At 42.4% G+C, this 26,290-nt stretch overlaps 1 protein-coding gene across 6 annotated transcripts in view; it reads left to right on the top strand.

Annotated features, from left to right (window-relative positions):
- Positions 1–26,290, top strand: part of kif23 (kinesin family member 23) — a 50,165-nt gene that overhangs the window by 12,063 nt on the left and 11,812 nt on the right. For 4 of the 6 annotated variants that reach the window (XM_038813325.1, XM_038813324.1, XM_038813321.1 and 1 more), the window contains exons 2-17: positions 3,584–3,647; positions 4,057–4,185; positions 4,274–4,379; positions 4,835–4,971; positions 7,011–7,126; positions 9,040–9,210; positions 12,961–13,002; positions 17,234–17,346; positions 17,792–17,913; positions 20,145–20,247; positions 21,269–21,348; positions 22,264–22,383; positions 23,290–23,449; positions 25,000–25,161; positions 25,288–25,454; positions 26,009–26,182. In XM_038813325.1, the coding sequence (XP_038669253.1) occupies positions 3,584–3,647; positions 4,057–4,185; positions 4,274–4,379; positions 4,835–4,971; positions 7,011–7,126; positions 9,040–9,210; positions 12,961–13,002; positions 17,234–17,346; positions 17,792–17,913; positions 20,145–20,247; positions 21,269–21,348; positions 22,264–22,383; positions 23,290–23,449; positions 25,000–25,161; positions 25,288–25,454; positions 26,009–26,182 (1,966 nt within the window). The remainder of the gene's footprint in view (positions 1–3,583; positions 3,648–4,056; positions 4,186–4,273; positions 4,380–4,834; positions 4,972–7,010; positions 7,127–9,039; positions 9,211–12,960; positions 13,003–17,233; positions 17,347–17,791; positions 17,914–20,144; positions 20,248–21,268; positions 21,349–22,263; positions 22,384–23,289; positions 23,450–24,999; positions 25,162–25,287; positions 25,455–26,008; positions 26,183–26,290) is intronic. The other 2 variants (XM_038813326.1, XM_038813322.1) reach the window with 1 other exon arrangement.

Raw genomic sequence — 26,290 nt, 5'->3', positions numbered from 1 at the left:
GAGTGGCAAGTAAGCCTGTGTTTGCTAACTTCATTTAAAAGTGGTTTGTAGGTTTTGCTTGATTGGAGATACAGCAGATATCAGTTAGAAGTTAGTGTTTCCTTTTTGTATTATTGCTGAGCATTGTTTAACTGGTAATTGTAAACTATATTTCAGTGATGGTAAGGTAGCTTAATACTGTGTTAATAAAGTTTTGTTTTAATATACCATATCCCTATTGTGCGTGGAATCCCTTCTGGAAGGTAGTATCCTTTCCTCACTGCTTTACAAATTTAAAAAATGATTGGGGTTCTTGTCTGATACCGTAGCAAATTTTGGGGTCTTGTCCGGGATGGTAATAAGTATTCACCTTTAACTTGATTAGTGTTTTATTTTACTCTGGTAAATTATTAAAATGGAGTTACAAATTTCTATACAAATTATATGAAATTTCAAAAAAAAATTCCCCTCTCCTTTGGTCCTGCTTTTCAGTGTTCAATTTGAAGTAATACCATGGCTTTATTGCATCAATGTTGTTTTAATAACTTAAGCATACAAAATGGCAAAGATTAGTGGGAGACTAGAGGATTGGGAAACCTTTAGGGGGCAACAGAAATCTACTAAAAAAGTTATAAAGAAGAGTAAGATAGATTGAGAGTAATAAAATATAAAAACGGATAGTAAAAGTTTCTACAAATATATAAAACAAAAAAAAAGTGGCTGAGGTAAAAATTGGTAATTTAGAGGATGGGAAGGGAGATTTAATAATGGGAGATGAGGAAATGGCTGAGTAACTGAACAGAGTTTTTGGGTCGGTCTTCACAGTGGAAGACACAAATAACATGCCAGTGACTGATGGAAATGAGGCTATGACAGGTGAGGACCTTGAGACGATTGTTATCACTCAAAATGTAGTGATGGGCAAGCTAATGGGGCTAAAGGTAGACAAGTCTCCTGGCCCTGATGGAATGCATCCCAGAATACTAAAACAGATGGCTGGGGAAATTGCAAATGCACTCATGATGATTTACCAAAATTCACTAGACTCTTGGGGTGGTCCCGGCGGATTGGAAATTAGCAAACGTGACACCACTGTTTTAAAAAAGGAGGTCGTTGAAAAGCGGGTAATTATAGGCCAGTGAGCCTAACTTGGGTCGTAGGGAAGCTGCTGGAATCTATCATCAAGGAAGAAATAGCAAGACATCTGGATGGATGAAATTGTCCCATTGGACAGACGCAGCATGAGTTCATAAAGGGCAGATCGTGCCTAACTAATTTAGTGGAATTTTTTGAGGACATTACCAGTGCTGTAGACGACGGGGAGCCAATGGATATGGTATATCTGGATTTCCAGAAAACGTTTGACAAGGTGCCACGCAAAAGGTTGCTGCATAAGATAATGAGGCATGGCATTTAGGGTAAAGTAGTAGCATGGATAGAGGATTGGTTAATTAATAGGAAGCAAAGAGTGGGGATTAATGGGTGTTTCTCTGGTTGGCAATCAGTAGCTAATGGTGTCCCTCGGGGATCAGTGTTAGGCCCACAATTGTTCACAATTTACATAGATGATTTGGACTGGGGACCAAGTGCAATGTGTCCAAGTTTGCAGACGATGCTAAGACGAGTGGTAAAGCAAAAAGTGTAGAGGATACTGGAAGTCTGCAGAGGGATTTAGATAGTTTGAATGGGATAGGGTCTGGCAGATGGAATACAGTGTTGAGAAATGTGAGGTTATCCAGTTTGGTGGGAATAACAGCAAAAGGGATTACTATTTAAATGATAAAATGTTAAAACATACTGCTGTACAGAGGGACCAGGGTGTCCTAGTGCATGAGTTGCAATGTGTCCAAGTTTGCAGACGACACGAAGATGAGTGGTAAAGCAAAAAGTGCAGAGGATACTGGAGGTCTGCAGAGGGATTTGGATAGTTTAAGTGAATGGGCTAGAGCAGGGGTGGGCAAACTACGGCCCGCGGGCCGCATGCGGCCCGCCAAAGGTATTTCTGCGGCCCACCAAGTCATTAAAAAAAAAAAAAAAAAATTTTTTTTTAAAAAAATTTTTATTTTTTATTTTTTTTTAAAGGTTAATGGGTGGGGGGGCTGTTGGGTTACTTACTGGTATAGGGTGGATACGTTGACTTGAGTAGGGTGATCATTGCTTGGCACAACGTCGAGGGCCGAAGGGCCTGTTCTGTGCTGTACTGTTCTATGTTCTATATGAGGCGCCCACAATCATAACCGGGTGAAGTAATTATTTTACTTAATATACTATGCGGCCCTTTGTGAATTGTGAATTTCTGAATGCGGCCCTTGCACGGAAAAGTTTGCCCACCCCTGGGCTAGAGTCTGGCAAATGGAACACAATGTTGACAAATGTGAGGTTATCTATTTTGGTGGGAATAACAGCAAAAACGATTATTATCTAACTGATGAAATATTAAAACATGCTGCTGTGCAGAGGGACCTGGGTGTGCCAGTGCATGAGTCGCAAAAAGTTGGTTTACAGATGCAACAGGTGATTAAGAAGGCGAATGGAGTTTTGTTCTTCATTGCTAGAGGGATGGCGTTTAAGATTAGGTAGGTTATGCTGCCACTGCATAAGGTGTTAGTGAGACCACACCTGGAGTATTGTGTTCAGTTTTGATCATCTTACCTGAGAAAGGACATACTGGCGCTGGACAGTGCAGAGGAGATTCAATAGGTTGTTCCCAGAGTTGAGGGAGTTGGATTACGAGGAGAGGTTGAGTAGACTGGGACTGTACTCGTTGGAATTTAGAAAGATGAGGGGGGGTCTTATAGAAACATATAAAATTATGAAGAGAATAGATAGGATAGATGCGGGCAGGTTGTTTCCACTGGCGGGTGAAAGCAGAACTAGGGGGCATAGCCTCAAAATAAGAGGAAGTAGGTTTAGGACTGAGTTTAGGAGGAACCTCTTCACCCAAAGGGTTGTGAATCTATGGAATTCCTGCCCAGTTAAGCAGTTGAGGCTCCTTCATTAAATGTTTTCAAGGTAAAGATAGATAGTTTTTTGAAGAATAAAGGGATTAAGGGTTATGGTGTTCAGGTGGGAAAGTGGAGCTGAGTCCACAAAAGATCAGCCATGATCTCATCGAATGGCAGAGCAGGCTCGAAGGGCCAGGTGGCCTACTCCTGCTCCTAGTTCTTATGTTCAGCCCATGAACCCCCTCCTGTGTTTTGATCACTTTTTAATCTTATTTTTTTCCCAACCCCCTCATCCTACAGGGCTTTCTTGTGCACTGACCCTTGTTCTGCTATTAATACTGTCTGGTATCGTTGATGCCACTATTAGCACCTTCCTTTTGTCTTTAACATTCCCTTTGTCTTGTGTCCATGCATCTTTGACAAATTTCTCCTGGGCTCCCACCTATCCCATACATTCTATTTTGCTCCACCCCAACTCCAACTGTATAAAATATCATCACGCTTCTATCTCTCTTCAGCTCGGAGTCATGTTAATTCTGAGACCTGCTGATTTTTTTCCATAATTTTCTGCTTTTGTTCCAGATTTGTAGCATCTGTAGCATTTTGCGTTTATTAACAAAGTCCTAACTTTAATTTTGAGATTGTTCTAATACACACAGGCGGATTCAGACACCCAGAAGACCATTAAAGAAACCATCAAATAATCTCAAAGACCCAGTTGGTGTAAGTATCAGTAAAGCTTTTGTTTCAAGATTTGATGGGTCTAGCTAGCGAATATTTTATGTAATGTGATTGTTTTGAAATGGATGTTACTTACGGTTTTTTTTAAGGAAAGGCTTTTCAGTTAATATGTCGCAATACATTTTCCAATTTCACACATTTCCATTTATATCTATGCATTTTTCATATTGTGACATTTGAAGGCTCACTGGTTGACGGTGATTGAATGGCAATTGTTATTATTACATGGAATACTGAATTGCTACAACTGTTTTGGGGATCGCATTTCACAATTTCAAGTTTTTCTTCCTCTTGACTCTGTTGGGCGTGACTTCAGTTTTACATTGTCCTGTATTTTAAACTTTCTTCTGAGGGGCAAACACTGATTCTCAGCATTCATGTTGGTTGCCAGGTTTACTGTCGAGTCAGGCCACTGACCATAGAAGATACAGAATGCTGTGTTGAACTTATCAGTAATACTACAATACAGCTTCATCCTCCGGATGGGATTAGAGTCAACAGGAATGGCGAATTCAAAGAGGTAATCTGAAATGTGAAGCTACTTAACAACCTTTGTTATTTGTAATATTTGTGTATGATGCTAAACTCACTAACTTGGATTTTTTTAGATGCAGTGTTCTTTTAAAGAAGTGTTTGGTGCCTTTACAACCCAGAAGGAATTATTCAATGTCGTTGCACGACCTCTTGTGGAAGATCTGATTCATGGCAAAAATGGTATGTTAAAAGTGCAATGTAAAACAACGGGGTGTGTTGGCTCCAGGAACAAAGCGAGATTTTGATGGCGTAGAAAACAGTTATCGCAATTTACCTTTGTAATTGTATGAAAAATCATTCCAGCGTTGCCATGTCTGATTCGAACTTCGGAACATCTTGGAAGTTCTGATACGTGCGTACGTGATTTAACTCGGCACCTGAAATGAACTGTCTGATACTATGAACCAGATTTCAAACCTTTAAGATCTAGTGGAATGGGTATTTGGCGAGGATGACTGATTGACTTTATCTGGTTCATAACCAGTTACAACTTCACTGTGCCACATCAACAAATAGAGCTGTGAGTTTTATAACTGACACCAGAATGTGGGGAAATTATCTGTCCAGTGTGCTTGTACTTTGAGTAGGAGACATGAGTGTTGCTGTACCTGATGTAGATCTCTGCTGTCTGTCAGGCTTGCTGTTTACTTACGGTGTTACTGGAAGTGGCAAAACACACACAATGACAGGATCTCCTGGAGATGGAGGCCTGCTCCCTCGGTGCTTGGACATGATTTTTTGTAGCATTGGACCGTTTCAAGCAAAGCGATATGTAAGTATTCAATAGTGTTTTTAAAAAAAAATTGAGTACCCAATTATTTTTTTCCAATTAAGGGGCAATTTAGCGTGGCCAAACCACCTAACCTGCACAACTTTGGGCTGTGGGGGTGAGACCCACTCAGACATTGGGAGAATGTGCAAACTCCAGATTTGGAATACTGCATACAGTTCTGGTCGCCACATTACCAAAAGGATGTGGATGCTTTGGAGAAGGTGCAGAGGAGGTTCACCAGGATGTTGCCTGGTATGGAGGGCGCTAGCTATGAAGAGAGCTTGAGTAGATTAGGATTATTTTCATTAGAAAGACAGAGTTTGAGGGGGGACCTCATTGAGGTCTACAAAATCATGAGAGGTATAGACAGGGTCGATAGCAAGAAGCTTTTTCCCCAGAGTGGGGGACTCAATTACTAGGGATCACAAGTTCAAGGTGAGAGGGGAAAGGTTTATGGGAGATATGTGTGGAAAGTTCTTTATGCAGAGGGTGGTGGGTGCATGGAACGCATTGCAAGCGAGGTGGTAGAGTCGGGCATGATAGCATCATTTAAGATGTATCTAGACAGATACATGAATGGGCAGGGAGCAGAGCGATACAGATCCTTAGAAAATAGGCGACAGTTTTAGATAGAGGATCTGGATCGGCGCAGGCTTGGAGGGCCGAAGGGCCTGTTCCTGTGCTGTAATTTTTCTTTGTTCTCCCCGTTGATGGTGACATATGGCCGGGGTCAAATCCGGGTTCTCTGCGTTGAGGCAACAGTGCTAACCACTGCACCACCAAGTCGCCCCCCCCCCCCTGCAAATAGTGAAATAGTGTTGAGATGATTCACAACATTATGCTCAGAAAAATTAAGTACTAGGTAAATGCAAGACCGTATTTCCTTTTTAAACAAGTCAGCTTATTTTAATCTATTTTGCTCAACTGTTTGTTTTTTGACATGGTTGAAATGTCAAATGGTTGAACAATTGAAATGTTCTTACTCTTGGGACTGAAATTCTGGTCACTTGGTATCAGTATTAATTATTCTTTGGTCACGTAGAGCACAACCAGTTGTATGAAGTTTCCACTGGTCTGTTTCAGTAGCTGTTTACCAATCAGCTACTACATCAGTGTAAACCTTTGCCATTCTAGTCTTGCTTCCATGAGGCATCTAGTCATTTGGCTTACACCCACTAGGAATTGGAAAGAGTTTGTAAAATAGCTCATTCCATTCAGCCTTTCACTAGAAAGTGCCTAAAGAAAGATGCAAAGTGAATTGAATGTGAAGTGCATAAATGGTCATTGATTTGTAGCTGAGTTAAGCATTGCATTTAAGAAGAGATTAGGTGAACATCTGTGTGTCGGGCCCAGGCTCATGAAGATGGGATTTGAATAAAAATATCTGAATCAAAACTAGGTATAAATGATAAACTGATGGGCCTCTTTCGAAATTCAACGTTGACAAACTAGCTAAATCTGAACCCACCTGAAGGGGCCAAAGCTCTGTATTAACCCTCTAAGTTCCCCCTTCTGTGAAATGAAATGAAAATCGCTTGTTGTCAGAGTAGGCTTCAATGAAGTTACTGTGAAAAGCCCCTAGCCGCCACATTCCGGCGCCTATCCGGCGTGTGACCTATCTGTGGGGAAGATTGTTCCTGATTATCTGTTCACAAATTGTATGTATTACCTCTGGGCTTCTGTGACGGGAGGATCAACGTCTATTGGTTTTTGTTCCACTTGCGCAGTAGCACTGTTGCTTCACAGCTTCGGTCACTGTCTGTGTAGAGTCTGCACGTTCTCCCTGTGTCAGCGTGAGTTTCCTTCGAGCGCTCTGGTTTCCTCCCACAAGTCCCGAAAGACATGCTTGTTAGGTGAATTTGACATTCTGAATTTCCCCTCTGTGTACCTGAACAGGCGCTGGAGTGTGGCGACTAGCGGCTTTTCACCTGTTGGATGCTCGTACTTCAGATATGATCCCACCAAAAATTATGCCCATGCGTGAAAGAAGAAAAGCTATCTAGCTTAAATGATTTTTGAATTGTGCTTGCCATCTGCAGGTTTTCAAGCCAGATGACAAGAATACAATGGAGGTGCAGGGTGATGTTGATGCTCTGTTGGAACGTCAGAAAAGAGATGCCCAGGTTTCTACAGTTGCAAAAAACCAGTCCTCCAGGTAGGTACCTAACAAGGAAAAACTGATGGATGAAATATGATGAGTTTCTGGATGTGACTTTTCTATCTGGCAAATGCGATTTTTATTCATAGCTCTGAGAGCAACTTTGAAAAATGTAAATTCTGCTCAGCACGGTATGTATAAGATTTGAAATGGTCATTATTCCAATGTACAGGATTGTGTAATGTACATGACTTGAATGAAAAGTTAATGTATTAAACCAGGAATGATTTTGATTACTTCAAGTGCTTCTCCCAAGTCCAGAAAGAAACCTTTTGCTTATTCTTCCCTGACTTCCAAGTCCCTTCTGAAACAAAATCCTTGCTCTCCATTTGTCTTATGCCAAAGAACATTTCTACAGATACCCAGAGGCCAGAATCCCACTCCTATCCAAAGGCACTTGGATTCCTGCAGTGATTGAGCATGGATCCCGCTAGGCTCGAATGTCGACATGAGACCTGGCAGTTAAAATCTCTTGCGTTGCACATTAGGGCTGGATGTTTTCTGCTTCTCTCGTTCCATGTATGCCACACCTCTGCCTTTAATTAATATCCAGGCTTCAATGTTCAGATTTTCCCTTTTAGCAAATGGACAGTTAATTTTACTGCCATTGAGGATGTGGTGGGAAGGAATCAGTCAGAATAACTTAACCTTTCTAGCATTGTGACAGCATTGTGGCAATGTAATTCACATGCTTTGTATAAAATTCTCTTTTTGCATTCCAGTATTTAATCATGAAAGTTTGTTGCTTTGGCTCAAAAAAATGTTGGTGCTTTTTAAATTGAAAATCGAAATACCCCAGCTCCCTGATGCGACAAAAGTAGCCGAGACCTGATATATTTTCTGCTGAGTTAGCCCATCTCGGTTGAGACAGCATTAGGGTTTTCGTAATGTCACCGCCAGTTGAATGCTTTCTGCAATGTAGACATCTAGCAACGGCCAGATCAGGTTTCAGTGTAACTGTCTGAGCAAATTGCACATCTTGGTCATGGAAATGATGGGCACGATTCTCCCAAAGTGAGACAAAGTGCCGACGCCGGAGTGTTTTACTCCGGCATCGGAGGCCGCTCCTCACCCCCCCCGGGGGGGGGTAGGAGTGGCGGCGACTCAATCCCGGGCGCCGGGCCTTGACGCTTGCGTCAAAGCGGCGCGGCCTGAATGACGCAGCCGGCGGCGCCTAAATGACGTCGCCTGCGCATACGCAGGTTGGCCGGCGCCAACCCGCGCTTGCGTGGTTGCAGTCTTCCCCTCCGCTGCCCCGCAAGACATGGTGGCTTGATCTTGCGGGGCGGCGGAGGGAAAAGAGTGCGTCTTTCAGCGACGCCAGCCCGACGATCGGTGGGCACCGATCGCGGGCCAGACCCCTCCTGAGCATGCCCTTGGTGCTCGATCTCCCCCCCCCAACCGGCCCCTCACGGAGCAGCTGCGCGATGTTCACGCCGGCAGCGACCAGGTGTGGTTGGCGCCAGCGTGAACCGGTCGGATTCGGCAGGCCGCTCGGCTCATCTGGGCCGGAGAGTCGCCGTTAGAAACGACACGCCGTTTTGGGTTGGGTGGGAGAATCGCGTGGGGGTGCCAGGGCGGCGTGGCGTGATTCGCCTGGCACTCCCGCAATTCTCCCACCCGGTGTGGGGTCGGAGAATCGCGCCCGATGTCTACTTTGGATGGTGCATTAGGAGGGAATCCACAACACCGGCAATGCTACTGAATTCTGTATACTATATGCAGATTTATTTACACATTCTACTTTTGGGAGGAAGCATTCTACTTTTGGGAGGAAGGAGCATGTAAATTTTGCATAAATGTTTAGTAAAACCAAGGGTCATTTTTAAATGCTGGGGTGTCCCTTTTTAATGATCCCAGTAGCTGTATCACATATGTAGTAAATTTGTTAAACCAATTCATTTTCACAGGCACAGAATAGATCCAGAATTTGCTGATATGATCACTGTGCCTGAGCACTGCAAAGCTGAAGGAATCGATGAGGACAGTGTTTACAGTTTATTTGTTTCTTATGTTGAAATCTACAACAATTACCTTTACGATCTTCTTGAAGAAATAGCACCAGACCCAATTAAACCAAAGTAAGTTGCCTTAAAATATTTATAAATGCTGTTGTGTTGGTGTGTCACTTCTGCTTCTGGCTGCATGCTCCCTGAATCTGGTGTGTTTAATAAAATTTGTGTGATAGGTTACCAGATTAGTATTGTGGTGTAGGGGCTGACTGGAAACTAGCTATTTCTCCAAAGAAAGGAATGGGAGTGTTTCATCCAATGTTGATAAATGTGTCCGAGCATCAGATTGTCTAAGTGCTGCCAACAGGAGTGAGAAGCAATCTGCTTGCCTTAGAGTGCAAACTTTACAGAGGGATCCAAGAAATTAAAGATGCGTAATTCTTTTACAATCTAGCATTGAATTGTAAGTGAAATCTGTAACCCAATTTGCTGTCATAAATTCAGAGTGGCCCACAAATTAATATCCAAATTTAATTTCAAAATGTGCGATGCCTGAGCTTTGGTGTGATTTTTGACCAGCTGGCCAGAGTCCGTTAAGGACAGTGGGCAGGCTGGAGGGCCATCACAGCCCATCTGTGAGTGGTGGGAGCTGCAAACGTAGATAGGAGACACAAAGCAAGAAAGATAAAACTAGCCACAGCTGCCAGACTGTTATTGTAGAGCCAAAGCCCTACAGTACGGCCTGATCTGTCTGTGTTGGGAACCGTGGAGTTCGGCATGGTTCCCCAGCCCCAAGCCTGACACTAGGGGGCTGCCGCCTCTTGGCCGCGATTCAGTTTCAGCAGGGATCTTGACAGCTGTCTAGAAAATTACGGTCTGTGTCTGCACCGTAGCCACTTTGTTTTAATACAAGTCCTTTTAGAGGTTTTAATTGGCTACCCACCACTTGCAGGCAGGTAGCTGTCGTACGACACACCCCCAGCCATCTATTTTCTAAAATGGCCCAGAAGTAGAAATGTGCTGCTGTGCCAGACTGTACCTGGAAAGTGTGGACTAATTCTCTAGTCCCACCCGTGCAGCCAATTAAAAATTTAGATCGGAGTGTTGCCTTCTTCTGATTTGAAGATAGTAATGTGATTTTGGTTTGTTAAAATGGGACTACTACATTGGACCTTTCAAAATAATTGAATTGTTGATAGAATGTACAGTATTTATACAAACTATTAGTTTGGCTGGAACAAAGAAAATCCAGATTCCTGTGTGATTTGGTACCTGTAGTGTGATCAAATACAAAACTTGCAGCTAGAGTTTAAACATTACCAGCTTAATTGTGTAAGAGTACAATTGCATCGATATGTTCTTTCAAATTTTGCCTGTGTGCTTTTACGCATACTTTGGCATGTCTTCAAATGGGATTGACATTTGTATTTAAATTTTTCACTGAGGGAGCTGGGATGAGCATTGACCAGAAGTTGGAGGGGTAGAAGTAGGCCATTCAGCGAATCAAGTCTGCTCCACTATTCAATGAGATCATGACTGTTCTGACATGCTAATCCTCAACTCCACTCTCTAGAGTTATCCCCATAAAACCTTGATTCCCTTACTGATTAAAAATCTCCGCCTCAATTTTGAACATACTTATCGACCCAGCCTCTACAGCTCTCTACGGTGAAGAGTTCCACAGATTCACTTCCCTCCGAGAGAAAAAATTCCTCCTCATCTCTGTCTTAAATGGGCGACCCCTTACCGTGAGGTTATGTCCTCTGGTCCTAGATGCTCCCACAAGGGGAATCAACCTTTCCGCATCTACCCTATCAAGCCCTCTGAGAATCCTGTACATCTCCATAAAGCTGTCTCTCATTCTTCTAAACTCCAATGGGTACAAGCTCAAGCTCGTCGACCTCAAAATTTTGTTTTCATGGGGGACAGAAGTTGGGAAATATGTGGTATAATCTGTTAGAAAATGCAACGTTAGGAACTATGCTTATTCTACCTCTTCACAAATCCAAGAATGCCAAACTTAAAGACATCATCACTCCCCAAGTGACTCGAGCCTTACATTATCTTGTACACACTATTAGCTGATGAGGGGTAATATTTAGGCTAATAAATTAGTTGCAACAATATGCATTGGGAACATTCATGCATAGTTCCTGGTCACTGTCCACTGATGATGCCCAAGGTGTGTATGTGGATAGTAGGTATTGACCAGGTTCAATATTTTAGTACCCAATTTTTTTTTTCCAATTAAGGGACAATTTAACGTGGCCAATCCACCTACCCTGCACATCTTTGGGCTGTGGCGATGAGACCCACGCAGATATAGGGAGAATGTGCAAACTCCATACGGACAGTGACCCAAGCCCAGGATCGAACCTGGATCCTCAGCGCCATGAGACAGCAGTGCTAATCACTACGCTGCCGTGCCACCCCTCTACAGGCACAAAGCCATATGGGTGGCATGGTAGCACAGTGGTTAGCACTGTTGCTTCACAGCACAAGGGTCCTGGGTTTGATTCCCGGCTTGGTTCACTGTCAGTGTGGTGTCTGCATGTTCTTCCCGTGTCTGCATGGGTTTCCTGCCACAAGTCCCAAAAGACACGCTGTTGGGTGAATTGGACATTGTAAATTCTGTGTATGGAGGCACCGGAGTGTGGCAACTAGGAGATTTTCACAAGTAACTTAATTGCAGTGTTAATGGAAGCCTACTCATGACACTAATAAAGATCATTATTCTGACATGCCTGCTTCAAGAAAAGTATTGCTAGCCCTACTGAAGACCTTGAAGTAATAACGTATACCTCCCCCATTGGAGCTAATTATGTTTGAAAGCATTAAATTCCTTTATATGTACACTAAGTGATTCACTGATTTTCCAGGATCCTTTTGGAAATGGCTGAATATTTCTCACTCTTAAATCCCCCACCCCTACAAAACAAATCATAATTATGTTTAAATGACTGGGAAGAAAGGGAATTGATGGGGCCATTGTCGGGGTGCATTTTCTTTCTTCATCACCACCAAACTGGCATCATCTAAATTTATATTGGGGCATGCCTTAAATTGTATTTTATTGGTTAGGCAGTGCCGATTTCAGAAAACTAGAAAATAGTTTGAATATTCCACATACAAATATTTCAACTAGCTTTTGAATATCATTGGATCAAAAAGAAAGAAAGGCAGAAATTAGGGAACTATAGGCCATTTAGTTTAACTAGATTGATTCCAGGGATGAAGAACTTGTTTTATGAAGAGATATTGAGCAGTTTAGGCCTCTACTCCCTGGAATTTAGAAGAAGAATGAGAGGAGATCTAATTGAGGTGTATAAGATGCTAAAGGGGATTGACAGGTTAGACGTTGAGCAGATATTTCCCCTTGTTGGACATTCTAGAGCGTGTGAGACCATAGTATTAGGCTAAGGATTGGCAGATTTAAAATCGAAATGAGGAAATAGTTCACTCAATGCATTGTGAATCTGGAATTCTCTACCCAGAGTGTGATGGATACAAATTTAAGGAGGAGGTGGGTAGGTTTTTAATTGGTAGAAGGATGAAAGATTATGGGAAGCAGACAGGAAGGTGGCGATGAGGCTGCTATGAGATCAACCATGATCATATCGAATGGCGGAGCAGGCTAGAGGGGCTGAGTGGCCTACTCCTGCTCCTACTTGTGTTCTTATGAATACAATATTCAGTGTTTCCAGGTGAATATCGCAACCTCCCAAGGCCTTTTCCTCTGATTTTTAAGACTTTAATGCATACTGTAATTTGTTCATTGTTCATTTATTTCCTCCTTCATACACCATGTAAATTTTTTTAACATAACCTAATCAGCTTTATATTGGATTTTTTATAACTGTTACCATGTTTCTTTATTAGGTGGAACTGTAACAGCACTCCTGTGCGGAACATTGAGTTCATGTACGTCTCTGTAATATACAAGCTATCAGGGGCAATCACTGTAACTGGTAGAGTAGTGGGTAAAATTTAGCTGATTGATGTTTTGTTATAGCTAATAACATCCCTTTTCAGCTAACTGACCCACCCTGTCAACCTATCCCCGTGGCTTCTTAGTTATTAAAACCAATAGTGGTCCCAAGCATGTACGGAGGCTTTCACTCCTTGCACTTGTGCTTAGCCTCTAACACAAAACAACATGATGATATCAACAATGCTTGAATTTTAACTTGCTTTTTGTAAAAGTATACATTTCAGTGATAAACACTTGTTTTGATTTAAATCTGAGCCTGAATGTACATTTGTGAGCTCGTGCCCTTCCTCCCCAATAATATATTCAGTTTATACTATGTAGATATTTTTGTGCAATTTAGATGGAACTTTGTAGTTGCCAAGTACGCTGTTTCATCCTTCTAGTGGTAGACTAATCTTCGTCATCTGTATGTCAGTGTCATCCCTGTGAAATCTATTACTGTTCTTTTTGGGGGTGGGCACTTACATTTATATAGTGCTTTTCGGAAGTGCTTTACAGTCAGTGGAGTACTTTTGCGGTGTAGTTGCTGTGGTAATGGAGGAAATATAGCATCCAATATGTGCTCAACAAGCTCCTACAAAGAGCAATGTGATAATGATCAGATTTTGTCCTATGATGATTTGAGATAAAATACAGGTTGAGCATCTTTTATCCGAAAAAATCCACACTTAATTTCAAGTGTCGATGTGACGTCATGTGGTCCTGGGCGATGCGCGGTTCCCAAAGCGTTGCAGATGCACATTATTTTCATAGAATTTACAGTGCAGAAGGAGGCCATTTGGCCCATCGAGTCTGCACCAGCTCCTGGAAAGAGCACCCTACCCAAGGTCAACACCTCCACCCTATCCCCATAACCCAGTAACCCCACCCAACACTAAAGGCAATTTTGGACACTAAGGGCAATTTATCATGGCCAATCCACCTAACCTGCGCATCTTTGGACTGTGGGAGGAAACCGGTGCACCCGGAGGAAACCCACGCACACACTGGGAGGATGTGCAGACTCCGCACAGACAGTGACCCAAGCCAGAATCGAACCAGGGACCCTGGAGCTGTGAAGCGATTGTGCTATTGTGTTCCGAATTCCGAAAAATTCCAAAATCCGATAATACTCTGCTCCAAGCATTTCGGATAAGCGATGCTTAACCTGTATTGGCCAAGACGATTAGGACAACTGAGTTGAGGTTTGCCACCAAAAAAACTGATCATTTCTTGGGTAGTTTAGCTCGCTATTTGCAGAATCAGAAAACTTGCATTTATAGTCTGTCGTTTATAACCTAAGGGTGTTCCAAAAGTGCAAAGGGCCAATGCAATAAGTGGAATCACTTGTAAAGTAGGTGGGAGGAGGACGGTGACAACAAATTTGCATACGGAAAGGTCTCAAATAGCAATAAGATACATGACCAGATAATCTGTTTGTGATGCTGGTTATGGGATAAATATTGGCCAGATCACAAGGAAAGGAACATTTAAAAATATTTTTATTCTCCTTTTTTACATTTTCTGCCAAATTTATACCCACCAACAATAAATAATAAGCAGTAACAAATATAATGTCAATCCCCATATCAACAACAACAATCCCATCCTCCCCCCAAACAGTTGCCCGCATGTTAATGTGAACAAATAACAAAAAGGAATCCGGAATCACCCATAGTCACCATTAACACATACAGTCCCCAATCCCCCTAATGTTCGATGTTATCCAATTCTTGAAAGTGCATTATGAATAACGCCCATGAATTGTAGAACCCTTCCATCCTCTCCCTCAGTTAAAATTTGAACTTCTCAAGAGTCACAAATTCCAGCAGGTCCCCCCGCCAGGGCACAGGGTGGAGAGGTTGATCTCCATCCCAACAGGATCCACCTTCGGACAATCAACGAGGCGAAGGCTACAACATCTGACTCCGCACCTGTTTCCAACCCCGGCTGGTCCGACACCCTGAATATGGCCTCCCGAGGGCCCGGCTCCAGTTTCACGTCACCACTTGAGATTACCCTAAAAACCTCCTTCCAGTAATCCTCCAGCTTTGGACAGGATCAAAACATATGAACGTGATTTGCAGGGCCCCCCATGCAACGTTCACACACACCTTCTAACCACCCCCCCATCCTCAAAGAGCTGACTCATCCTCACCCTTGAGGTGTGCTCTATATACCACCTTCAGCTGTATCAGCCCCAACCTCGCACACAAGGTGGAGGCGTTCACTCGCCGGAGCACCTCACACCTCCTCCATACTCTCTCCCAACTCTTCCTCCCACTTGCTTTGATCCCTTCCATTGGTGTCTTCTCCTCTTCCAAAATAGCCCCGTAAACCGCCGGCGCTACCAGTCCCCCTGTCGCCAGCAGCTCCTCCAGCAATGTGGAGGCCGGTTCCACCGGGAAGCTCTGTATCTCCTTCCTGGCAAAATTTCGAACCTGCATGTATCTAAACATTTCCCCCTGCTCCAGCCCATACTTCGCTCCCAGCTCCTTCAATCCTGCAAAACCGGCCCCAAGAAATATCTTTTAGTGGGAAAGAAACATTTTAGTCAAAGTTTAGGATCATGTGTTTTGATTTTCGAAAAATCCAGCAGACTGGTTTACATCTTGTTTTTGACATTTTTGTTGCTTCACATTTTTATAATCCTCAGATACATTTGCAGTATGCCTGAACTTGGTTTTTTTCAGAAGAACCTACTGCATGTAGACTCTCTGAAATTTTTTTTTCTGCTCTTTAAACTTGCTCACAATGAGCCCCATTTACAATCAGCCGTGAGAGGAGAGTTGCTTGCTGGACGGACAGTTCTCTTTGCTTGTAAACTATGGCTTTGGTTTAAAATCCCAGTTTTCGATCATTTATATAACACATTCTATATTTTGGAATTGTAATAAAGGACAGGCAATCTCTGCTTGTAAACTAGTCCCTGGATTGGGCAGGGCTGCTCTTCATTAGAAAATGGGGTATTTGAAATACAACATTTCCTGGGTAAGTTGCATGCATAAACTTTACAAATGTTTCTGCTTTGCTGCTTCAGATAACTCCTGGTCTTGTTTCTCATGAACGAGTATCACTTGTCTTGATTTCATGAGCAGAATGGCGCTGTTTAAATTCTATGCCTGCATGTATTCACAATGATGCAAAACTTGGCCATCCCATTTAATGCTGACTTCCTTGGAACAACCATGCTTCGAAAGAAATGTCACAATTTATAGTTAATCCATGACAGTTACTTATTTGCTGGACAATTTGCATTTCGAGATTCAACAAAATTAAATTGTATTTAAAAGTTTTGAGCCGAGTCAATCAAATGGGTAGAAGAACAAACATTGTTCAATTCTTAAGGAAGGCTGTACTTTCCTGACAAGTGGAATCTATCCCATGGGTAAACTTGAAATGGTGTATACATTTAGATAGATTTTCACAATTTGCTATGTGTCTGGATTAGAGGGGACATGAGGAAAAACCTTCCACCCAGCAAATGGTGGCTATCTGGAATTCACTGCCTAAGTTTTTTTAAAAATTTAGATTACCCAATTATTTTTTCTATTAAGGGGCAATTTAGCGTGGCCAATCCACCTACTCTGCACATTTTTGGGTTGTGGGGGCGAAACCCACGCAGACACGGGGAGAATGTGCAAACTCCACACGGACAGTGACCCAGAGCCGGGATCGAACCTGGGACCTCAGTGCCGTGAGGCGGTTGTGCTAACCACTAGGCCACCGTGCTGCCCTTTCACTGCCTAAGTTGGTGGTTGAGCCTGAAATGTCCAACTCATTTAAACGGTACCTGGATCTGCTTCTAAAATGCTGTAACCTGCAAGGCTACTAGGTGCTGAGAAATGGATTAAAATGAGCAGCTCCTTCCCTTTTAGGCTGGCGCAGACATAAGGGATGAATGGCCCGTTTCTGCTCTGTAACCCTTATGGTTCTCTCTGTCAATGAAGCTAATAGCCTCTTGGAAAGTTTTTGGGACGTTCAGTTAGTCTCTTCACTGCTCCCCAAACATGTGCATGTGAATATATTTGGACAAATTTTGTTCAGAATTATATCCATGTCCTTATTTCTGATCTTGGATGTTTCTATTTAGTTCTAGCTAAAAAATATATATCTGGGAAATGTGGTGTAATTTATTTCTATAATATCAATTTGAGAATTAAACCGACTGTTTACTTATAGACCTCCACAATCCAAAATTCTTCGAGAAGATTCTAATCATAACATGTATGTGGCTGGTTGCACTGAGGTGGAGGTGAAGTCAACAGAAGAAGCTTTTGAAGTATTTTGGAAAGGTGAGTTTCACATGATTGCAGTTATTTTCCTACTTCATTTTCCATCTATAAGATTAGTTAGTTCTTCGCACTTCAGTTGATCTTGGGCCCCATATCCAAATATAATCCAATATGTGTAGGATGGTTGCTATTCTAGCAAATGGTATTTAAGAGCAACATAAAACTACTGCTTAATATGTGAACTGTTTAAGAGAGTGGGTAACGATAGTTCATCTTAAAGGTTTATACCTTAAATTAAATTTCCAAATATTTGAAATTTTTGTGGATATCCTCAGACGCTCTATCGAACATAAGCATATGGTCTTCAATTATATAAGGGACCAGGGCTATAGATAACTCCGTATATGTCCCGAGCAATGGGGTGTATGGTAATCCAGTTCTCTGTCAAATTTCTGACGCTCCTTTCTAACTATAAACCACTTTCTGGAATTCTGTTGCTTTGCAGGCCAGAAGAAGCGACGTATTGCTAACACTACACTAAATCGAGAATCCAGCCGTTCACATAGTGTTTTCATTATCAAGTTGGCACAGGCTCCATTAGATGCAGATGGGGACAATGTCCTTCAGGTAAATGAGGCCATGGGAGATGTTTCATTTCCTTTTATTTGTAAATTAAGTTGGTGATATTAGCATTACAAATAACCTGAACATTGCATATAGGTGGAGACCAGCTCCTGCAAATTGCACATGTTTTTTTTAATATAATTTAAGAATGTGTTTTTATTTTCTTTGGTCCTCTGATAATGTGGGAATTTTTTCACCCTTTGCTCACTACGTTGGTTGCTGAGTGTTTTACCTTTGGATGGAATTTTTCATCTAAAATCTTCCCTTCTCCCCCTAATTTTAAAGACATATTAATAATAATCTTTAATAATCTTTTATTGTTAGCATTGTGAAGTTACTGTGAAAAGCCCCTAGTCGCCACATTCTGAACATAAGAACTAGGAGCAGGAGTAGGCCATCTGGCCCCTCGCGTCTGCTCCGCCATTCAATGAGATCATGGCTGATCTTTTGCGGACTCAGCTCCACTTTCCGGCCCGAACACCATAACCCTTAATCCCTTTACTCTTCAAAAAACTATCTATCTTTTATCTTTAAAAAATTTAATGAAGGAGCCTCAACAGCTTCACTGAGCAAAGAATTCCATAGATTCACAGCCCTTTGGGTTAAGAAGTTCCTCCTAAACTCAGTCCTAAATCTACTTACCCTTATTTTGAGGCTATGCCCCCTAGTTCTGCTTTCACCCACCAGTGGAAACAAACTATCTCTTCCCTTCATAATTTTATATGTTTCTATAAGATTCTCTCCCCCCCCCCAACCTTTTAAATTCCAACGAGTACAGTTTACTCAACCTCTCCTCGTAATCCAACCCCTTCAGCTCTGGGATTAACCTCGTGAATCTCCTCTGCACACCCTCCAGTGCCAGTACGTCCTTTCTCAGATAACGGGATCAAAACTGAACACAATACTCCAGGTGTGGCCTCACCTTGTACAATTGCTGCATAACCTCCCTAGTCTTAAACTCCATCCCTCTAGCAATGAAGGACAAAATTTCATTTGCCTTCTTAATCACCTGTAAACCAACTTTTTGCGACTCATGCACTAGCACACCCAAGTCTCTCTGCACAGCACCATGTTTCAATATTTTGCCATTTAAATAATAATCCCTTTTGCTGTTGTTCCTATTAAAATGGATAACCTCACATTTGTCAACATTGTATTCCATCTGCCAGACCCTAGCCCATTCACTTAACCTATCTAAATCCCTCTGCAGACTTCCAGTATCCTCTGCACTTTTTGCTTTACCACTCATTTGTGTGTCATCTGCAAACTTGGGCACATTGCCCTTGGTCCCCAACTCCAAATCATCTATGTAAATTGTGAACAATTGTGGGCCCAACATTGATCCTTGAAGACACCACTAGCTACTGATTGCCAACCAGAGAAACACCCATTAATCCCCACTTGCCAGTTTGGGTAAGCTTGGAGCCCATCGCCCGTCTATTTGGATAGTGCTTTGGGTTTTGTCTTGTTGCTCTACCACTTCTATTCTGTGCATCCATTTCCTTCTTGCCTTGCCCTGAAGTGTCTATGAAGATGCTTTCTCTGTTGCATAAATATCTTATTTTCTTTGTTGAAACCTGCAAAAGTAACTGTTTGAATGCACCAATCATTAGTGAGCCAGCGCCATCCTTGTCTATTGATTCAAGTCTGGGATACCAATACTGCTGTATTCAACAAGTGTTAAAATTATTTTTTGTGAGCAAATCTTCCTGACGAGCTAAGAACTGCTGACTGCACAAGCGGTGGGCACAGTAAGAAGTCTTACAACACCAGGGTAAAGTTCAACAGGTTTATTTGGGATCACTAGCTTTCGGAGTCATCAGGTGATGAAGGAGCTGCGCTCCGAAAGCTAGTGATTCCAAATAAACCTGTTGGACTTTAATCTGGTTTTGTAAGACTTCTTACTGTGCGCCCCCCCCCCCACCCCGAGTCAAACGCCGGCATCTCACATCATGCACACAGTGCAAGTCCACCAAGTATGGATATCTTTGTGCTGCTGTTGCAATAAATTGCATTGTAATGCAGGGTTAGTTTTACAAGTGTTTGGTGATTTTTTTCATCCTAGAATCCATCGCCTATTTTTAAAATAGGAAACTAGAGAACCTTCTGGAAATCCAAGGAGAGAGTTAACATGCTGTCAGCTGTGCATATAGTTTAAGTGAATATTTCTGTATTTTTACAATTTTGTGTGTACATATAAGTTGAGGTCACTCAGATATTCCTTATTATCTCAGGCCAAGGATCAGACAATAGTGAGTCAACTGTCCCTGGTGGACCTGGCAGGAAGTGAGAGAACTAACCGGACAAAAGCTGAAGGCAGCAGACTGCGAGAGGCAGGTAAGGATTTTAACAAGGCTGAATCTTGTGAATTCCATGTTGTGTACCTGTTTTTAACACTGCGCTGCGATTAGTGGTAGAACTTTTCTACAAAATTGTCATTGCTTGAAGCTGATGCTTTGTATGGAACTCTGGACTTGTTTCTGAATGGGGAAAATTGTCTTTCCCCAAGTGGCTTAACTGTCCACGCTGTGAGCCCAGATATTAGTGTAGCAGCATTGCGTGGTATTAAGATGTATTGAGGCAAAGCTTTGCTTTTGAAGCCCCCCCTAGGATTCTTCTGCTGGTCTTCTGAATTCCTCTTGCCTCAAAAGGTCTGAGCTCTTACTGTAGAATTATTGTCAGCAGAGCTTCTCTTGGGAAGCTTTTATTTGCAAGAATTACAAAGGCAGACCCAAAATTTTCATTATATAGTAGGTCATAAAGCAAGTATGCTTTTAAGTCTATCTTTAAACATCTTTCTGTACACCACTTTTCAGTGCTGAATAATTTCCAAGTAGAATTTGGCTGTGGGTGAGAATTCTTATTACTCATGGTTTTCATTTTTAAAACAAAAATAAATACATTCGGTCATTTTCCTGAGATGAGAAGGATTATTGTCATTTTTAACTTGCTATTTATTTGTATATTGTGAAAGTTCGTCCATCTGTGCCACAGATTTACAGATCTGTTTGACTTCTTGCATCTCGCACATCCTTCTTACTTGAAGTGGTTAGATTTTCACCAAAAATGGCCATGTTTCAAAAGCAGTTCATTTGAGTACCCAATTCTTTTTCTTTCCCAATTCAGGGGCAATTTAGGGTGGCCAATCCATCTACCCTACACATCTTTGGGTTGTGGGGGTGAGCCCCACGCAGACACGGGGAGTGTGTGCAAACTCCACACAGTTCTCGGGTCCCCAGAGGTGTGATGCAGCAGTGGTAACCACTGTGCCACCATGCCCCCCAAAAAACAGTTCATGAGCGCAAATATTGTTTATGGGTAATAGGATCAATATAATTAAAATAACTTTCTCATGCAGGTAACATTAATCAGTCGCTGATGACATTAAGAACATGTATCGAAGTACTGAGAGAAAACCAAATGTATGGAACAAATAAGGTAATATTTATCTGTATGAATTTCAAAAGTAACTGGGTGCAATTCTCCAACCCCACACCGTGTGGGAGAATCGCGGGAGTGCCGGGCGATTCCCGCCCTGGCACCCGCACGCGATTCTCCCACCCCCCTCACCCCCAAAATGGCGTGCCGCGTTTCATGACAGGCCGCTCAGAGAATCGCCGTTTGTAGCAGGCAAGCGGCGATTCTCCGGCCCGAATGGGCCGAGCGGCCTGCCCAATCCGACGGGTTCACGTCGGCCACACCGGGTCGCTGCTGGCGTGAACAGCACGCGAACGCTGCGTGTGCGGCCTGTGTTGGGGGGGGGGGGGGGGGGAGAAGAGAGGAGGATCGAGCACCAGGGGGTCGCTCAGTAGGGGTCTGGTCCGCGATCGATGCCCACCGATCGGCTTGCCGGCGTCTCTAAAGGACGCACTCTTTTCCTCCGCCGACCCGCAAGATTAATCCTCCATGTCTTGCAGGGCGCCCACGGGAGGACGGCAACCGCGCATGCTGGGTGACGTCATTTACGCAGCGCTGGTGCGTAATTTATGCGGCACCGATTTCACGCAGTGCCAAGGCCCGGCGCGCGTAATTGATGAGGCGCCGCTCCTAGCCCCCTGGGGGTGGGAGAATAGGGGCGAGGAGCGGCCTCCGACACCGCAGTGAAACACTCGAATTTTCACTCCGGCATCGGTACTTAGTCTCACGATGGGAGAATTTTGCCCACTGGGTTTCAAGCAAGTAAAAATAATTTTTGTATTTCATATTGAAATCCACAATGCTTTGAGATTTGAAATTTCAAATCGGTATTCATGTCCCTCTTTTGATGCTTTTGCACAGATTGATTTTATAAAGAGTCGTAATAAACAATTTCAATGTATTGTGGCCAGATGACATGATGGATTTATTTTTCAGATGGTTCCATATAGAGATTCAAAGCTTACTCACCTTTTTAAGAACTATTTTGATGGTGAGGGGAAGGTTCGGATGATTGTGTGCGTCAATCCCAAAGCAGATGACTATGAGGAAACTCTGGTGAGTGTTGTAGAAAGAATAGAGTAGATTGTCCTCACATTCAAATCTGAACATCCTCAGCTTTTTGGCAATACAAAAGTGAAGTGTTAATGCTTCAGTGAAGATCTGTCTCCCGATTATGGATATAATGCTCCTGTGCTATATCCAGCATATCTAAGCTTTCCTCTAGCAAGCAGGCCGTAATGTGAAAAGCATTATTTTGTTTTGAATTTTTGAGAAGCTATGAGGTGCTTTCACTCATGGGCCCAGAACATCCGGTGAGGGACAATGTTGAGTGCATTGCTGCTGCTTGCGATGGTTTTACTGACCCAAATATGTTGCCAATCTTTTGGGACCTTCTTATATGTCTGACCCAGAAATGGGCAGCGCAGCATCTCCTGCGTAAGTCCGGCGGGGTGTTGAGAAGATGACGCTCACCTTTTTACATCACCTGGCTGCAATATTCGGTTTAAAGTTTTTTAAAGTCCAATCTGTTGATGAATGTGAGGATTAGATGGGTTGGTGAGGCACGGTGGCAGAATTGGGAGGAGGTGTTGATGGGGATTAGTTGATCCGGGGTGGGGTTGGTTACCCAGTTGTTACAGTTTAAAGCTGGTCTGAGTTGTCTGGCATAGGTATATAGGCAAGTCCCACGCTCCATTCCGAGTTTCCATTCCAAGCTCTGCCTCGGACACATTTGCAGCAACCCATCAAAAATGTAAACTTCCCTGGCAATTGCCACATGCATATATATATATATCAGGACGATACGTCCCTTCTCCAATTCAGTGACAGGAAGATTAGGGGTTTCTTTAAGACTATGTTGGTATTTTATTTTCCAGATGATTTCAGGAGATCAAGGTCTCAAATGACATTTTGAATTCATGCATGTGAACATTCTAATTTGAACTGTTTTGTACACTGCAGCTGGTTATGAGATTTGCTGAAATGACTCAAGAAGTGGAAGTAGCCAGACCTGTAGATAAACCAATCTGTGGCCTCACTCCAGGCCGTAGACACAGGAATCAGGCTTTCAAAGAAGAATTAACAAGGAAACTAGAACTACGAGGAGGCCCCATTTATGGAGGTATTGTACTGTGTAGAGAAATACAATTGCTGCTCTGCAATTTACACTTTTGTGTAGACCATTCGACCCTTTAAACAACCTCCAGAGCACATCAAACTTGTAATTTTTTTAAAAAGGCTGTGATAATGATTTCTATCTAAAGTGGACACCACCCTGTTTGAAATTAATTCCCCAAAATTATAATTGTGTTAATTATGTAGTATGATAAACTCAAGGATGACTAAACCCCACACTGCTGCTCCTCATACTAATTTCAAGTAGTTTCTCATGTATGTAAATTTGATTTGATTTATTTTCACATGTACCGAAGTACAGTGAAAAGTGTTTTTCTGCGGCCGAGGAACGTCCACAGTACGTACATGGGAGACAAAAAGAATAATCAACAGGGAACATTGACAAATGGTACATCGTCAAAACAGTGATTGGTTACAGTGCAGAACAAGGGGCCAAACAAGGAAAATCCAGCAAGAGCAGCATAGGGCGTCATGAATAGTGTTCTTACAGGGAACAGATCAGTCCGAGGGGGAGTCGTTGAGGAGTCTTGTAGTTGTGGGGAAGAAGCTGTTCCTATGTCGGGATGTGCGAGTCTTCAGGCTTCTGTACCTTCTGCTTGATGGAAGGGTCTGGAAGAAGGCAATGCCTTCAGTTGATGCTTCAGTTGATCTATTTTTTTAGTGTCCTCCATTTCTTGGAAGTGGCAAATTTCAGATGGGAAGCACACAGCACCTTTCACACCCTCATGACATATCAAATCTAGAATGTAGGAAATACAGCAACCAACACATTCACAAGCAAGCTCCCACAAACAGCATTGTAATAATGACCAGATAATCTCAAGTTGTGATGTTGATTGAGGGATAATTATTGGCCCAGGGCACAGGATAAATTTCCTGCTATTTACAGTAGCCATAAGACTTTGTCCACCCGAGTGGGCCTCAAGTTTCATGTCTCTGGTGCCTCCAACAGTGCAGCACACCCTCTATATTGTACTGGAGTTTTACGTCTGGAGTGGTAATTTTACCCATGCTCTTCTGACTTGACAGTGCTACGAGCTGAGCCATGGCTTACACCCATTTTGCACATTGCTTGATCAGTTTTTACAATATATTTAAATTTAGAATTAATAGAAGTTAATTTCTTTCCTAAATGAACAACGAACAATTTTTTTTTGTTTGACTAGAACTTTTTCTTTGGCATGGTGTCTCTTTTTGAGATTTAAGAGAAAACATGGCTTGGTCAAGATTAATCCTTGTTGCATGTCAACCAAGCAAACTCTTATTTGTTTATTAAACCCCAGACCATATATTTATCCAGCAAGCTGAAGAAGAATCAGTTAAGCCTTTTTTAATAGAAATTGTGTAATTCGCTTCCTCTTGTAGTTCTAAATGATCTTTGCATTGGGGCAGGAAGAACACTTTTCAAACACAAAAATGAGGCTTCAACAGAGACGGGCGAACGAGGGGGAGCAGAAGGACTTTTTGAAGACAGAATAGTGTTTAATTTACAATAATCAATCGAGCTCTCTTTTTTTAACTTGCCTGCCATTTCAGAAGACGCATCCATAGCAGAAGCTCTTCTCCAAAGTTTTACACCATTGCCTTCAGTTGAGGTATTGGATGCCAATGATGAACAAACATTGCCACATCTTATAGAGTGTTTGGAACAACGGAATAGAATACGCCACCTGGCAACTGATGAGATGAAGAAAACTGGTACGTAGTGGGCAAAGTGCAACATATTTCTTTTGGTTCCAACAATGTGGCATTCTCTTAACACTACCTCAGTTTGAGTTTGGGAGAACATTATATATAATTTAATTTTTTTCCAATATTGATCAGTAAACTCTATCAGAGGGATGCTCCATGATTGGGACAGTCAGTGCTCAGCAAAGGAGAACTACATGCAGGATCAGCAAGAAAAACTACTGGAAAAGGACCGGTTTATAAATGGACAGAAAACAGAGACTGAACGACTGGAGAAGAAAATCAAAACCTTGGAATACAAGGTGATTTTTTTTTGTGCTTTTATTTCTGAGCAATGGGGTGAACAAGTGTGATTGACTTGTAACTGTAAACATCTGTACACATTGTTTTTAGTTGATCAAGTTTTCAACACTTGGTCTGAATCAATTGTTGCAATTGATTGCACCAATTGTACCATGCTCACTCGGAGTAAGCTGATTTTACCCGTACCTTGTTGGATCTCTGAAATGGTAGGTCTGAGCATGTAATGGGAAAGGAAGGGGTCATAGTGCCTATTCTATCTAGTACCACCTTTTATGGGCTAAGATAGCTTTGCTTTGCCTCTCTGGGTCAGGAGTGAACAGTTCTAAATCTCAATACTGTTCTACAGTCAGGAAAGCAGGTGTTTTGGGCCATCAGCTCAGCCAAATGGTACGGATTGTGATGGGTGGAAAGCAACAACCTCTGGGTTGTATTTCAAGCATTGGTGATCTAATGGATCTACAGCAAAGCCAACTACTGGGCTAACCCTAGCACAAACAGCAAATGTTTTGAATGTCAAAACTGTAGAGCTGATTTTTTTTGTTTCTGTTCCTAGATCGAGATATTGCAAAAGACAGCAAATATCTATGAAGAGGATAAGCGGACCTTGCAACACGAGTTGGATGAGAGAGACCACAAGTTGCACCGAGAACTGTCGGACAAACGACGCTTGGAGCAGAGAATGCAAGGAGTGATGTCTGATACAAAGATGAAATGGGAGAAAGAATGTGTGAGTAATTCTAGGTGTTGATTGCTGTGAACTGGACCAGGTTATAACCTAATTTTCCTGAGTCTTATCTTTTATTTTTAATTGTCTAAACATTCATCTTACAAATAG

Source organism: Scyliorhinus canicula, chromosome 12, assembly GCF_902713615.1.
Source record: "Scyliorhinus canicula chromosome 12, sScyCan1.1, whole genome shotgun sequence".
NCBI lineage: Eukaryota > Metazoa > Chordata > Chondrichthyes > Carcharhiniformes > Scyliorhinidae > Scyliorhinus > Scyliorhinus canicula.
The sequence above is the reverse complement of the archived record's forward strand: the minus strand, read 5'-3'. Positions and strand labels throughout refer to the sequence as shown.